We start from the raw sequence: 14,234 nt of genomic DNA, 5'->3' as shown, positions 1-14,234 counted from the left end.
CCACATACCACTTGAAATTTCTCTAAAACGGATCATCCACTCACATCCCAACATATGACGCTTGCAAATAACCCTCCAAAATTTATCTTTGGACTGATCAGAAATGAACTCTTTCTTTTCTTTGAGACAATATAGTCTCACTGTGCCTTTCATTTCCTGCATGTTCTGAAATAACATACCTAATTGCATAATACAAGGAAAATTATCAACCCCCTAAAAATGGACCAACAAACAAAAAGATTATTCATTGCCACTATACTAACCTGAATTAATAAATTCAGGGTTTTTACGATCCCAAAGTGCAGGTCGAACTGGGCCGTCATCTCTAATGAAGGAAAAAGCATCCGGGCCTTCTTCTATGTTATCCAAATATGGAATCACATTAGAATGATAGCTAATGTTACCATCACCTCGAGCAGTAATGTCTTCTTAAGAATGACCATCATCATCAGATGAGTGATCATCATCTGTTTCTGCGTGATCTAATGGGATATCACTATATGACTCATCAGAGTGATCATTAGCTACATCATTATTGCTCACAATTTGTGTGAGCTGAGTCAACACGGGGTTTTCGTCAAAATCGTTACACATACAAACATAGGAAAATTCAAGGCGTTCAAATCTCAAAAAAAATTAGTTAGAAGTCTCCTAGTTTAAGCGAACAAAACATCGTTATATTTACCTTTCCGTAAATGACTCCACTTGAATAGGGCGATATCGAACTATACTCCCGCCACCTAATTCACTTGTATCTGGAGCACTACTCAGTCCAGGAATATCACAGCTCTGCATAGTCCAACCAAAGTTATGTGACTGGCTACCAACTCCTACCATTGTTTCTTGTTGAAGTGTACCTCTTTGAAGCCCAATATTCACAGTGGGAAGATACGTAGTACCTCGAATATCAAACTCATCGTTAGTGGGTGCTTCAACATTGGTAGAGCGTTCAACAGTTTCATACCTGTCAAGTGTCGCTATGCTGATATGATTGCTAAATATATCAGGACTTCGAAGAAATAGCGATAAGAAATCATCGTCTGAAATAAGAGTTTCCTCGTAAATGGGAAATCCCCTAGCCGTAATTGATGTTGGATATCGTTCAGTGATAACCACTGAAAGGTTAGGATCAGTTATGGCCATTTTGCTTATGAAAACACGTTCTAGACGATCGTATTTGAGGGAGATTGGAAACCTTTGTACGACTCCCGGACGACGGTTATATCTCACTGAACCTTCTTCGTACACAACTTCACCACCCCAATATAAATTAACTCGTACATAATTTTCTGCCATATTATTTTCAAAAGAATACAAATGTAAAAATGAATGGAGAATGCAAGAGAGAATTGGAGAATTCTTGAAAAAATGGAGTCTACAAGGGAGATATGCAGAATACAAGAAAGAAGTAGAGAATTCAGAGAGATATGCAGAATACAAGAGAGAATTGGAGAATTCTTGAAAAAATCTTAACTGGAATATAAAAAAAAATGAATCACGAACCTTTGAATGTCATAATGCAGATGTTGAAAAAATTTATTAACTGTTTGATTTTATGGCTGCATGCTTGATTTGACGATTGCATGACAGATTTGACGACTGCATGCATTCTCAGCTTTAACAAAAAAAATACAATTAATTTACTGTTTTGCTTTTACAACTGCATGCTTGATTTGACGACTGCATGGATTCTCTGCATAAAAAAAATTCAAGAATCAATTATTGCTACCGCTCCCGGCCAACGTTTTGCAACAATTGTTTTTGTTGTAAAATGTTGGCCTGCCAACGTTTTGCGACAATTGATTTTGTTGTAAAACGTTGGCCGGCCAACGTTTTTGCAATAATTGATTTTGTCGTAAATCTTTGGTTGGAAACGTTTTGTTCTTTATTTTCAGGTTGAGGCATCTTATAATGTAGTTTTTACACAAGTCATATAATAATTAACTAGAAAAAGCACAAGGCATACTATGTATTCTTGATAGATTACATAAGATTTGAGATAAATTCAATTTTTACGTAGTTTGCCCGCGCTCTCGTTTTGATCTACGTTGGTGAACCTCCTCTTGTATCACACCCTCATCCTGTAAATGCCATAAAAAATAGAAGTTATTTTTTTTAAAAAATAGAAGTTATTTTTGTACGATTGGATTCCTTAGATAAAGTTTCTTAGCAATTGTTTTAATTGTCTACGTAAAATCGGACAACATCTCCCCTGTAACGCGCCGCAGGTCTTGGTACATTAGGATGTTGACGACGAGGAACTTGCACAGTAGGTGGCTCAACATACTCCGTCAGTGGTGTATAATTTGGAGCGAAACTCAACATCGTCCCTAGAGAGGCAGCAGCCATGGACTCTGTATTAATGTGGCTAAACTTCTCTGCTAATTCCTTCATTTCATTAGACACAGTTGGATCTTAGATAGTCTCGTGAGCCAACCAGTACGATTCTTGATGTCTTAAAGCCTAAAAAATAATTAAATTATAAGATTTGATAGTGGTCTAAGACACATATAAAGACATCAAACATATAATGCAATGTAATGTACGTACCAATGCCTCATGCCTGCCTGTCATGTGTTGGTATCCTCTATCCACATTATGCGCAGGATTTCCTATGAAAGTGCGCGAGTGACGTCGATACCAACAAAAATACTTTGATAATGACTCTGGGTCTTGAGTTTCATACTCGGCCCGAATTACCCTTTGTCGACGATTTTCCCAAAAAAAGGTCCGTTCGCATAAAATTTTGTTAATCCTCCACTGTTATAGCATACCGCTTGTCACGTTTGTAATGAAAAGGATCAATCTCAACACATGGTCCCGGAATATGTTGCTTCCTACCAAACTGTCTGAGAACGCGGTCTACCATGTGCCACTCTGGATAGATTCCACAAATAAGGGGAACCTGCGCCCTCCAAATACCTGGCCACACCGACACCACTCAGGGAGTCCATTAATGATGGCCTCTGAATAAGGCTGCCACACAAAGTACGATAGAAAGAACATAAAATTACATGATAGTAAAATAAATAAATTACACATAAGCGTAACTATTATATCAAAACGTCATTAACAACCATAATTATGATAAAATACCTGACCATCTGTTAGATTGTACAATACATCCCCACATCACGTGCCTCATTTTCGCGAGATTTATGATGAGTCCACTTTCGTGCAAGAGTCGTGTGTGGCTGAAGGGCCCTGGGTGGTGGCTGCATCAGTATAATTCGCTCCCAAGCCCAAACCTATATTAAAAATTTAAAATAAATAAATAAAAAGCTTATAACTATCAAATAAGACAACTAAATAAAATTATATAATTTTAAAGGTCACGTACTTGCAATAAGGAAATGAATCCACACACATCCTTGGCTTTCCTCATCGAAGCGCGGCATAAACAAGTATACAAATATGACAATGCAGCCGCTCCCCAAGCTTGTCTACTCATTGCTCTAAGGTCACTCATGTCAAGCAAATAGTCTAAATTAAGTAAGTCACCGGACTTATCCGGAAATATCGTGCCGCCACAAAGGCATAGCAAGTACAACCTAACCCGCTTTTGCACATCAATTTCTGCGGTCTGATCTGTAATGGCATCTAAGCCTATAATCTATTCAGTTAATTTATTTACTTCCAACCTACTAACACCATTAAAAAAATCTAGACCGGGTGCCCAACCAGTAAGCTCATGGATCAACTGTTACCACCCAACAATATTTATATTTCAAGCATTAAGATCATTCAAGGGATTACCATCAACAATCATGCCAAACATGAGCTCAATATCTTGTAATGTGATAGTCGTCTTACCCGTACGCAGATGAAAGATGTGCGTCTCAGGACGCCATCTCTCTATAAGTGCAGTGATGACTTCCCAATCATATGATACACATCTTACCTCTACTACTCCCCAAAATCCACACAGGCCAAAGTAGTCAAGGATGCGAGGATGAAAAGGATGACGCCTCACGTGCTTCCAAAATTCGATATCCACGCGGCGTGGAAACAGGCATCTGGTCGGTCCTCTCAAGGCCCCATCCCATACAGCCTGTGATCGATGCTTCTCCTGGAGTGTTAACACATTGTACACTTCTACCCCGGATGTAGGGGTAGCCATGGAAGCTCCATACCTTAAAAAAAAATTGAAGTCCAGATCAAGCTATTTGGAGTAACTTACTATTAAAATATATATATATATATATTATTCCAATTTTAGCAGAACAAATATGCACTGGCTAGATAAAGCCAACTTCCATACGCCTTATTTACAAATCACTGATAGTGGACCACATTAATACCTATAAAGTATAGAGAAAATAATTGTCCACCCACTTAGACTTAGGTCCCATATAATAAAGCATTATCATGACATTTTAAGTATCCTTTTTTCTGGGCTAGTGAGGCATCAATTAAGTTTCACTTTTCTGGGTATATAAATATCACATTAAAGGTACAATGAAAAACTTAACAAATCAGACCTTTTATATAACAATCCACAGAAATAACAGTAACATAAGAACACATTTCTTCAAAAGTGCTACTAAACAAATCAGACCTTTTATATAACAATGCTTCTAACAATCATGTCTAAAGTTCAAATAAAAATAACACAAATAAAAAATTAAAGAATCCATATAATCAAGATATATAAGACAAACAGATATCCTGCATCTACTATAAATATACAATATTATATGAGTTAGAAAAAATACCTTAATTTAGACAGCAACAAAAGGTTTTTGATGAAGAACTTGCTCCAAAAATTAGACTGTAATGCAAGGTTTAAAAAGAAAATAAATGAAGGAGAAGAAGAAGGAGAAGGAGAAGGAGAAGGATAAGAAATTCTATAAGTTGAAAAGAATGGAGGAAGAAGCGGAGGAGAAAGATGAGAAAAATTAGGGCAAAAATTTTGGGTATCTGTTGTATGAGTCGTGGACAGCCCCACGTTTTACAATATATATATGTTGTATAACGTGGACTGAACGTGGATTAGTCCACGTTTTACAACATATATATATTGTAAAACGTTGACTGGTCCACGTTATACAAAATTATTTGTATAACGTGGATCGGTCCACGTTATACTCTTAAATATTTTTTTTTTTTTTTGGTCTGACATTGGGAAAAAACTTTGGGGTATAACGTTGGCCCCTCCATGTTATACCCCTTTTGGTATATAATGAAAGGAAGCCCCCATTTTGGTTTATTTTGTGTATTTTTATGCCCTTTAGGCTCCGGACTCTCATCGTTTTTTACTTATTACACATGACAACATTTCATCTACTCTTCTTAGGAAACTAACAGTGTCAAATACTTTGTTTAAGTGAAATGAAGCTTTTTTTAAGAAAAAAGACAAAGTAAATTTCAAAAAAAAAAATGGACTGAGAAGTAAATGAAGTCTCGTCAAAGGGAGGAATGCAATATAAGGACATCCTAAATGATCACCCATTTCCACGTACTTACTAATTTCTGTCAAGAAATCAACTTTTTTATGATAATACATACAGCACAAAAAGATTTGGGAGCAATTTTCTAGTATTCATAAGAAAATTAGGCAAGTCTAAATCCATTGTAGATATCCAAGTTTGACTGAGGAAACTATATTTCAATTTTTATGCGTATGTTTGTTTTTTATAATGATGTTTCTCGAGTCAGCTTGTACGCACCTCAATTATTTCATCGAATATTTACTATCCTTCTATTTGCACAAATAGAGAGTAACTTCAAACTCCGTTAGATTTTGAACCCAAAACCTCGTGATTCTCCTTCCACTCCATCGGACCAACCCATGGAAACAATGCTATGATGCAAATGTATTATATTTTAAGGTCATTTCTTCACTTAATATAATCCCTAACAGTTTGTCACGAGAAATGGGGCTAAACTTGCTTGACATGTGACAGGAGTTTTAACTACTTAGATAGGTAATGTCAGGTGATGTTTCTAGTTAAGTTTAGGTATGTCATTTCTTATTATGACTATTTACTAAAAAATTGTATATTTCACTGTTAAGCTAAAGTGCATAATAGAGTTAATAGATATTCCATGTAGAATCCCCCAATTGTTCTGTCTCATTTATATGATAAATAACATTATTGTTGTTCAAAAAAATAAAAAGTATTTTTTAATCAAATATTACTTTAAGATTTTAAAGTTTCGTGATATCTAGTACTTATTATATAGTTTTCATGCGCAAACTTTACTCCAAAGAGCTAGCGCACAATATCCGAATTTATCCAAAATTGTATATTTTTTATCCTCCTATCCTGAAAACCTATCATTCCTTTTGCTACTCCTTCCGAATCAAATAGAGTGTCCACTTAGCCATTTACACACCTCTTAAGCAAATATTAACTCCTAGATAAAAATGAGTAATTTGACTAAATTGTCTCTAATTAAATAGGTATTGGGATTTGATCACATAACACTTAATAGAGGCAAATTTGGAAAAATTAGGCTAATTCTTTCTTGATTTGATAAGTGGACACTCTTTTTGACCCAAGAAAAAAAAAGCTAAGTGGACACTCTTTTTTATCCTGAGAGAGTATCAATGAAACTTTTTATTGAATAGTACTACTTGTATTGATTTCATTTACTGAAAACATGTAATCATCCTAGACAATATTTCCAGGTTATGTCGTTATACACTCATACTCCCTCCGGATAAAAAAAAAAGAGTTCACTTAATTATTTGCACACCCCTTAAGAAAATACTAACTCCTAAACAAAAATAGGTAATTTGACTAAACTACCCCTAATTAAATAGACATTGAAATTTTATCATATAACACTTAATAAGGACAAATATGAAAAAACAAAGTTAATTTCTTCTTGATTTGCTAGGTGAACTCTTTTTTTTAATCCAAAAAAAAAAGGCTAAATGGACTTTTTTTTTATCCGTCGGGAGTACTCATTATTTTTCTTATAAACACCTGTCATTGAAACTCTGTATGTTCTTTTGAAGGTGGATTGGCTTTTGGAATGGAAACAAAGAAACTTAATGTCAAAATGTCCGTGCGTTTTGAGCCAATGATTTCTTTTCTCTTTTTTTTTTCTTTCTTTAAAATTAAAACTATCTTTATCCCAAAGCCTGGAAGGATAGAAAAATCATTATTTGCTCGACTTTGGTGAAAGGTCTCTGTAGCTAGTAGAAAACCATGGAGCAATAATTTTCACAATAAGAGCCTGTTTAAATGGGCTTAAAAAAAGTAATTTATAACCTGAAAACAACTTATAAGTGGCAAAAAAATAAGTTGAGCTACCCCAATCTATTTTTAAAATAGCTTATAAGCTGCTTTTTTAAGCTAAGCCAAACGGGCCAACTTATTTTTTTGAGCTTATTTTAAGCACAAAATGGCTTGTAAGCTGACCAACCAAACACTCTTATAAGCTAAGCCAAACAGGCTCTAAATTACATTTGCACCTGCCTGTTAACAGAAATCATATCTGAAATTAGCACACTGTCTACATGTGGTTGACGACAAATGGTATTGCTTTAGGTGTGTACTTTGAATGATTAAACTAAAACACAAAATCAATAGATGAGATCAAACCATTCAGAAAGAAAGATATCAAACTGCATAAAATTTAGTACATGGGATACAAAACACACCAATTGAGTTGGTGTTTTGAGTGTATTCAGAAAATATTATTTAAGAATCAGGCGCAAACGCCTTTGTTACTGTTGAAAAAAGAAAATGCAAACGCATTGTATAGCTAAGCTAAAACTGAAAGCTATTAAAAGCTTTAAAAAAATAGGTTTTGGTCTTCACAAGGACAAACGCAGAACTGAATTATTGTGGGGGAAACCGAAATAAGAAGCTGATCTAGCCGGAAGCAGTTTTCTTTTGCTGGAAGACGACAGCATAAACTGGGACTATAACACCAATGGCGACTGCAGACCAAACACCAAGGGTCATCTTTAGCTTCTGATTGGACATCCTGTCTAAGTTGTACATGTGCTTAGCATGAAGATAGAATGGCTCATCATGTCCATGTCCTCCCATTCTTGTCACACTTGTTGAATGGATTCCTCTGTTCACTGTCGAAACAAAAAGGTTTTGATCTTCAGCAAGGTGAGATGTGTAAAAGCATGAAATCTTTTGGAACTTGAACGAAGGGTTGCTTATAGACAGTCAGACTTAATCAAACTTCAAAGCTGAACAAAGGGAAGTTTCAAAGGACCAAAGCAAAAGAAACTACTAACATAGGCCCAATGACAATATTGAAAGTTCACACAACGCATGGAATGCAGCCATTTTGGTTTAAGAGAGATCAGAGGCAAACAAAAGTGTATTCACCACTGTACAGATTGAAAGATAGTCAAAGCTTGAAAGACCTTGCTGCTGGTCTAATAGAAGCAGTGCTACGCTTGGGAGGCTTTGCATACTACTGGGATGATTCTTTTTTTTTTTTTTTTCTTATTTCTCATAAAGGTTTGTGAACCTACCTGAGTCGATAATCCGACTCATCTAAAACATCAATATCATCTTCCGTTTCCATTGAAGGTACAATTTAAGCAAACATACATGAAAACACACAGTTATCATACATTCATAGTGACATAAAGATATGTCCCTCTCTGCATCTCATCTCTACATTTTCATGAGCAAGGTTTTAATAGCAGTCTTATTCTTATAGTTGGAGAAACCGCATCGCTTTCATGCATCCAAAATGACGAGCTAGGCCATTAGTTTGTGAATGAGGTTTTGCCTGTCATGGTAACTATAATTTTTAAGGTCACTAGGATATTATAAATCCTAACACCTACCAAAAAGAATATCACTTGACAAGTTCTCAAATATAAGACAAATACAGAGAAAACAAGATGCTGCTTTACCTCAGATGCTTCAACAGGAAATGGAAGCACTTGAACTGATTATTCCATATTTTGGTTCATATTAAAGGAATACATCTTAAACCTCCTTCAATAAACTCATAAGTGAGTGCAGGGTATTAGAAGAATTTTTTTCCCCAATGGTGAAAAATCTGAACAATTCCAACAAATGGAGTTGTTCGAAATTATATTTGTATGGTGAAAGACTTGGTGTTTTTAGCTTTTCTTCTAATGGAAGAATGATGGTCTGTTAGATTTCACTTTCTGAAAACGCACAAGTGCTCAGCGACTGTGATTTTGAATTTAAATTTGAAAACTCAATCTCATGGGGCTTTTTGAAAAGTTTCTAATGTTTTTTCAGCTTTTCTTTGAAAAAAGACTCACTCACCAATGTCATCTTCTCGGCTCAACCTTTTAATGCTTTTCCTCGGGATCAGTTTTTCTAAAAGAAAATGCTCTATCTCACGACACCTTCTTCAAAATCACACATTTGAACTCCATCATGTCTTTTAATAGTGTTGTAAACAAGGAATTTATATGCTTAAAGGGACTCGTAAGTCGTAACAAAGTTCTATGAATCCCTCAAGAGGATACCGGTAGAGTATTTGTATCTTCAATTTTTGATTGGTAAGAATGACCCATATAATCTCTTTCTCATTCAGATTCAGTTAAGCCCCATTTAATTTTGGGAAAAGGGTCAAGATTACCCTCCAACTATCGTCTATAGTTTAGATATACCCTTCGTTAGACTTTTGGTTCATATTTATTCCTCCTGTAAGAAATTTGTTAAAAATGCCCTTATGACTAACGGATTGCTGACTAGGAGCCCTTATCTATTCACATAGACGCGATGTGTATATATAATTCTTCTTTTATTTTAAACCATACCAATTGAATTTTGCCATGTAATTTTCTTTTTATATAAAAACAATACAATACCTAATATTCTTCCCCATCAAACCACCACTTCCCCTTCTTCTCAACCACTGTCATCACCCTCCACCGCCTTCCACCGTCGTCCACCGCCGCAGGTTAATTTACTAAAGAAATAACCCATTACTTCCCAACTTTTTTACCCAAACCCATTACTTCTCCATCTAGACTCCTGCTATAACTTGACTATACATCAGGTCAGTTCGTATCTTCTCGTGCAAGTGTTATCTGTCGGTCCAATATGTTGTAGGCAGCCTTTCTAATGGATTTGATTAGAGGAAGGCTAATTCTCTCCATTCCTATTATGTGAACAACTTGCTTGACAATAGTACTGGAGCTTGAAATGTACTTGGTAGATTGAAACAGTTATGATGGTTATCTAAATGTTAGTGCAATGTTGAAACAGGAATGAAGAGTTGGGTGGGAGCTAGATGGAGAAGTAATGGGTTTGTGTAAAAAAGTTGGGAAGTAATGGGTTATATTTTAGTAAATTAACCGGCGGCGGTGGACGACAGTGGAGGGTGGTGGACGGCAATGACAGTGGCGGAGAAGAAGAAGAGGAAGTGGTGGTTTGATGGAGAAGAAGATTAGGCATTGCATATTTTTCATAGAAAAAGAAAATTACATGGCAAAAGTCAATTGGTATAGTTTAAATAAAAGAAAAATTATATATACACACATGATGTCTATGTGGATAGATAAGGGCTCCTAGTCAGCAATCTGTTAGTCATAAGGGCATCTTTAACAAGGGGTAAATATGAACCAAAACTCTAACGAAGGGTAAATCTAAACTATAGGCGATAGTTGGAGGGTAAATTTTGACCCTTTTCCCATTTAATTTCCAATGCCCCGGCTCCACTTCTGCGATGGATCTTATTGTACCATGTTGACCAAGACACTTGGAAGAGAAAGAGGAAGTGTGAAATACAAGGGCACAGATTTCAAGATTTGTACGGTTACAACAACTACCAAACTTCAACCAAAGATGATATATTCAGTTTCAGCTCCTCTCCAGTAACTAATCTCTCCATTTCCTCCGATTGACTCTCTCAAAGTCATTACATGTGTTCCCTCAACAAATTGGTGGTTCAGATTTTTAGCTAATCCAAGCATTTTAACTATGTTCTCTCAAAGAACACTTCAAACCAGGTCAACAGTTTTCTCTCTTCCCCTCTCTCCTCTCCACTACCAAAAAAGAATCCCTTCCCTTACTTCCGTGTTGGATAATGGATGCACTTTGATTGGGAAAGTTTACAGATCAAGCCCAAAAAATAAAAAAGACTGACCTTATAGTTTTTTTTCACCGTTTAATAGACTAAACAGATAACTCCCTCCGGATCAAGAGTGTCCACTTAGCTTTAATTTTTTGTTCCAAAAGAGTGTTCACTTACCAAATCAAGAAAGAATTAGTTTTATTTTTCCAGATTTACCCTTATTAAGTGTTAAGTGACCAAATCCCAATACCAATTTAATTAGGGGCATTTTAGTCAAATCACCTATTTTTGTCTAGGAGTTAGTATTTTCTTAAGGGGTGTGCAAATGGCTAAGTGAACACTCTTTTTGATCCAGAGAGAGTAGTAGATATGTGTTGGAATTTCACAGAGTAGTATCACCTTTATAGATCCAGTTGCTCACGGTATAATCCATTGTCCACCACTAGTATATCCACCCAAGCTCTATAACTGAGTTTGTTTCTCTCTAGGGGAAAAAACAAATTTTATCTACTTTGGACTAAAAAGAACAAGAAAAAACTACTTATAAGATGAAATTAAAAATAGAGGGAAAAAAAAGCCCAAAGGGCTTTGGTCTAGTGGCGAGAGGGCAACGTGTGTTGTGTCGGTTAGGCGCACGCCATGGGTTCAAGCTCCGCCGCGAATAAAAGTTTGGTATTTAAGTGAAGGGGTTGTAGTTATTGTTCCTTTTTAAGAATGCTTTGTCATGCTTTCTTTAGATTTTTGTTTCGAACTACTTTGAAATGTTTTTCCTTGAGCCGAGGGTCTATCGGAAACAGCCTCTCTACCTCCCAAGGTAAGGATAAGGTCTGCGTACACACTACCCTCCCCGGACCCCACGTGTGAGATTACACTGGGTTTGTTGTTGTTGTACTTAAGTGAAGAAGGGTAAAGGGACAGGACATTGTCCATCAACTTTTGATCCATGCGATACCCACCCTCGGAGATTATAAAAAAGGCATCATTAGTTTGCTGGATAAGGGTAGATTAATCTTACTTCCACCAACACGTCTCCATCGTTAAATCTCAATCAAAGTGAAGGAGCCTCAGCTTGAACTAAGAACACCAGATAAGCTTGAATTTGCACTCACTAGATGGATTTGTTATAAAAGATAATGCTTTTAGCTCTGTTAAAGGTGGGAGTTTCTCCTGGGATGTCCATTGAATGCGTAGACTATCTTCAATTTTCATTTTTCCTTACAAACCCGCACGCCATGGAACTTCAAGGAAACATTAAAAATAAAGGAATAAAAACCCCAAAGGCTTTGGTCTAGCGGTAAGAGCACAATATGTGCTGTGTGAATTAGGCTAACGCCATGATTTCAAATCATGTCGCGCATAAAAGCTTGATATTAATTAAAATGGAGAAGGGTAAAGTGATAGGGCCATTATCCTTCGAGTTTTGAACCGTGAGGCACTCGCCCAGGGGGGTTTCTCCATGACAAAAAAAAAGGATCCATTTCATTGCCGAAGAAATGTAGATTAATCCGACTTCCACCAACAAGTCTAAATAGTTAAATCTGAATCAATGGGAATGAGCCTCAACTTGAACTAAGAATCCCAGATAAGCTTGAATTTTTGCATTCACTTGATGGATTTGATATTAGAGGTAATACTTTTAGCTCTATAAAAGGTAGGAATTTCTCCTGGGATTTCCATTGAACAGGTACACTATCCTTAACTTTCATTTTTCCTTACAAACCTGTCCGTCAAGGAAATTCAGCAGCTAAGTTCACTGAACATTTCAAAATCCTTGTTCTACCCCCTTCGTGGAGGAAGCTGCTACCTTTGGTTTGACTTCGTGTTGGATTTGTTTACATGAAATTCTACCAATATTGGGAGGAAAAAAGGTGATCTCATCTGGCAGTGGAGAGGAGGAAGATGGGAAGAGAACTGACGGGAGGAAATGCTGGGGCAAAGCTAAAACATTACTTTGTTAAGGGACAATAATATAGGACCTAATTGGAGGAAATATGCCATTATCATAGTACCAGCATATGTAGAACAAATGATAGCCATCATAAATTTGTGATCGTTCAACCGTTCAGGCATGCAGTAACTAAATTGCGCATTGCAACTCAAAGATTTTGATGAAGCATGTGTGACTTACAAGAGAAGGCCATATACATAGCCGTTGAGTACATTTTAAGATAGCACTTCCATTATCATAAATGAAGCTTCGCACCAACGTAACATAACACTAGACTAGATTTCATTACAGCTCCTTAACGTAATATACATACTTTAGTAAGCTGGAGTAACTGAGTAAATATATACATATTGATCAAAACATATTATTTTCTTTCTCATGAGAGAAGAACCTAAATATAGAAAAGCAGAATTAACTAATACAAAACTGAAAAAAAATCCAGAAAGGTAGCTTGTGAGTGATGAACCTGCAATATTTTGGTACCTAATAAGCGTAACAATTTTATCTACACCTGATGATTAGCCCAAATGGTTTTCTTTTTATCTCTAGTATGCAAACATATGTTGACAGAAATGATATGTGGTACACGTAAAACTTTTCTTTTTACAATTCAACCAAGCAGATCTGCGGAAAGTTCAGAAATCACAACCAAGAAAGATAAAGATCCATCCAATAGATTAAACAAAGACGAAAGAACATATCCTTATTTGGTTAAAAAAAATAAAACACAAATTAAGAATAGAAATGAAACAAACGCTAATGTGGGAACTGACCGGAGTTGTTTAAGAGGGATTGGGAGGAGGTGACAATCTTGGATGCACACGACCTCAATGCCATCGTCGCTATGTCTGTCTCTGTTTCTATGGGGTTTCTTTCTAGAGGGGGTCAAATTTTGCACATTCAACTTTATAGTATTATAGTGGAAAACAATTCTATTCAATTTTATCTTCCCCTTTATTTTTTAGGCAGTTTGGCTCCTTTTTGGGTTCTTATTATCTCTTAATTAAATATATAGATAAATAAATTAATAATGTTTCATAATAACTATAGAAAAATTCCACCACACTATTTGGGGTTTTACTTGTAAAAAATTTTGAGTTTCCATATTTTAGCAAAAGATAATTTTGTTCAAGTTTTATTTCTGTATTAAAAATTCCTCATTATTCCATACATTTTAAATGATGAATAAAGATTAATAAGCGATAAAATAACTTGTAAAACAAGCTAATTTTCACCATGTTGGAAAAGGTGAAAAGAAATGAAAGTTGCTCCTAATGTGCTTGAATAATTATAACTTTGA

General features: G+C 35.8%; 1 protein-coding gene across 1 annotated transcript; it reads right to left on the bottom strand.

The window, feature by feature from the left end:
* Nucleotides 1-7,558: 7,558 nt before the first annotated feature.
* On the bottom strand, nucleotides 7,559-13,868 carry LOC132626958 (uncharacterized). Its single transcript, XM_060341998.1, has 2 exons — nucleotides 13,708-13,868; nucleotides 7,559-8,044 (listed from the first exon to the last, which is right to left on the bottom strand). The coding sequence occupies exons 1-2, from the start codon at nucleotides 13,769-13,771 to the stop codon at nucleotides 7,830-7,832; spliced, it is 279 nt and encodes a 92-aa protein (XP_060197981.1). The 5' UTR covers nucleotides 13,772-13,868; the 3' UTR covers nucleotides 7,559-7,829.
* Between the last annotated feature and the right edge of the window lie 366 nt (nucleotides 13,869-14,234).

The sequence above is a fragment of the Lycium barbarum genome, chromosome 2 (assembly GCF_019175385.1).
Source record: "Lycium barbarum isolate Lr01 chromosome 2, ASM1917538v2, whole genome shotgun sequence".
Classification (NCBI taxonomy): domain Eukaryota; kingdom Viridiplantae; phylum Streptophyta; class Magnoliopsida; order Solanales; family Solanaceae; genus Lycium; species Lycium barbarum.
Note: the sequence above shows the minus strand (reverse complement) of the source record. Positions and strands in the feature narration are given on the sequence as shown.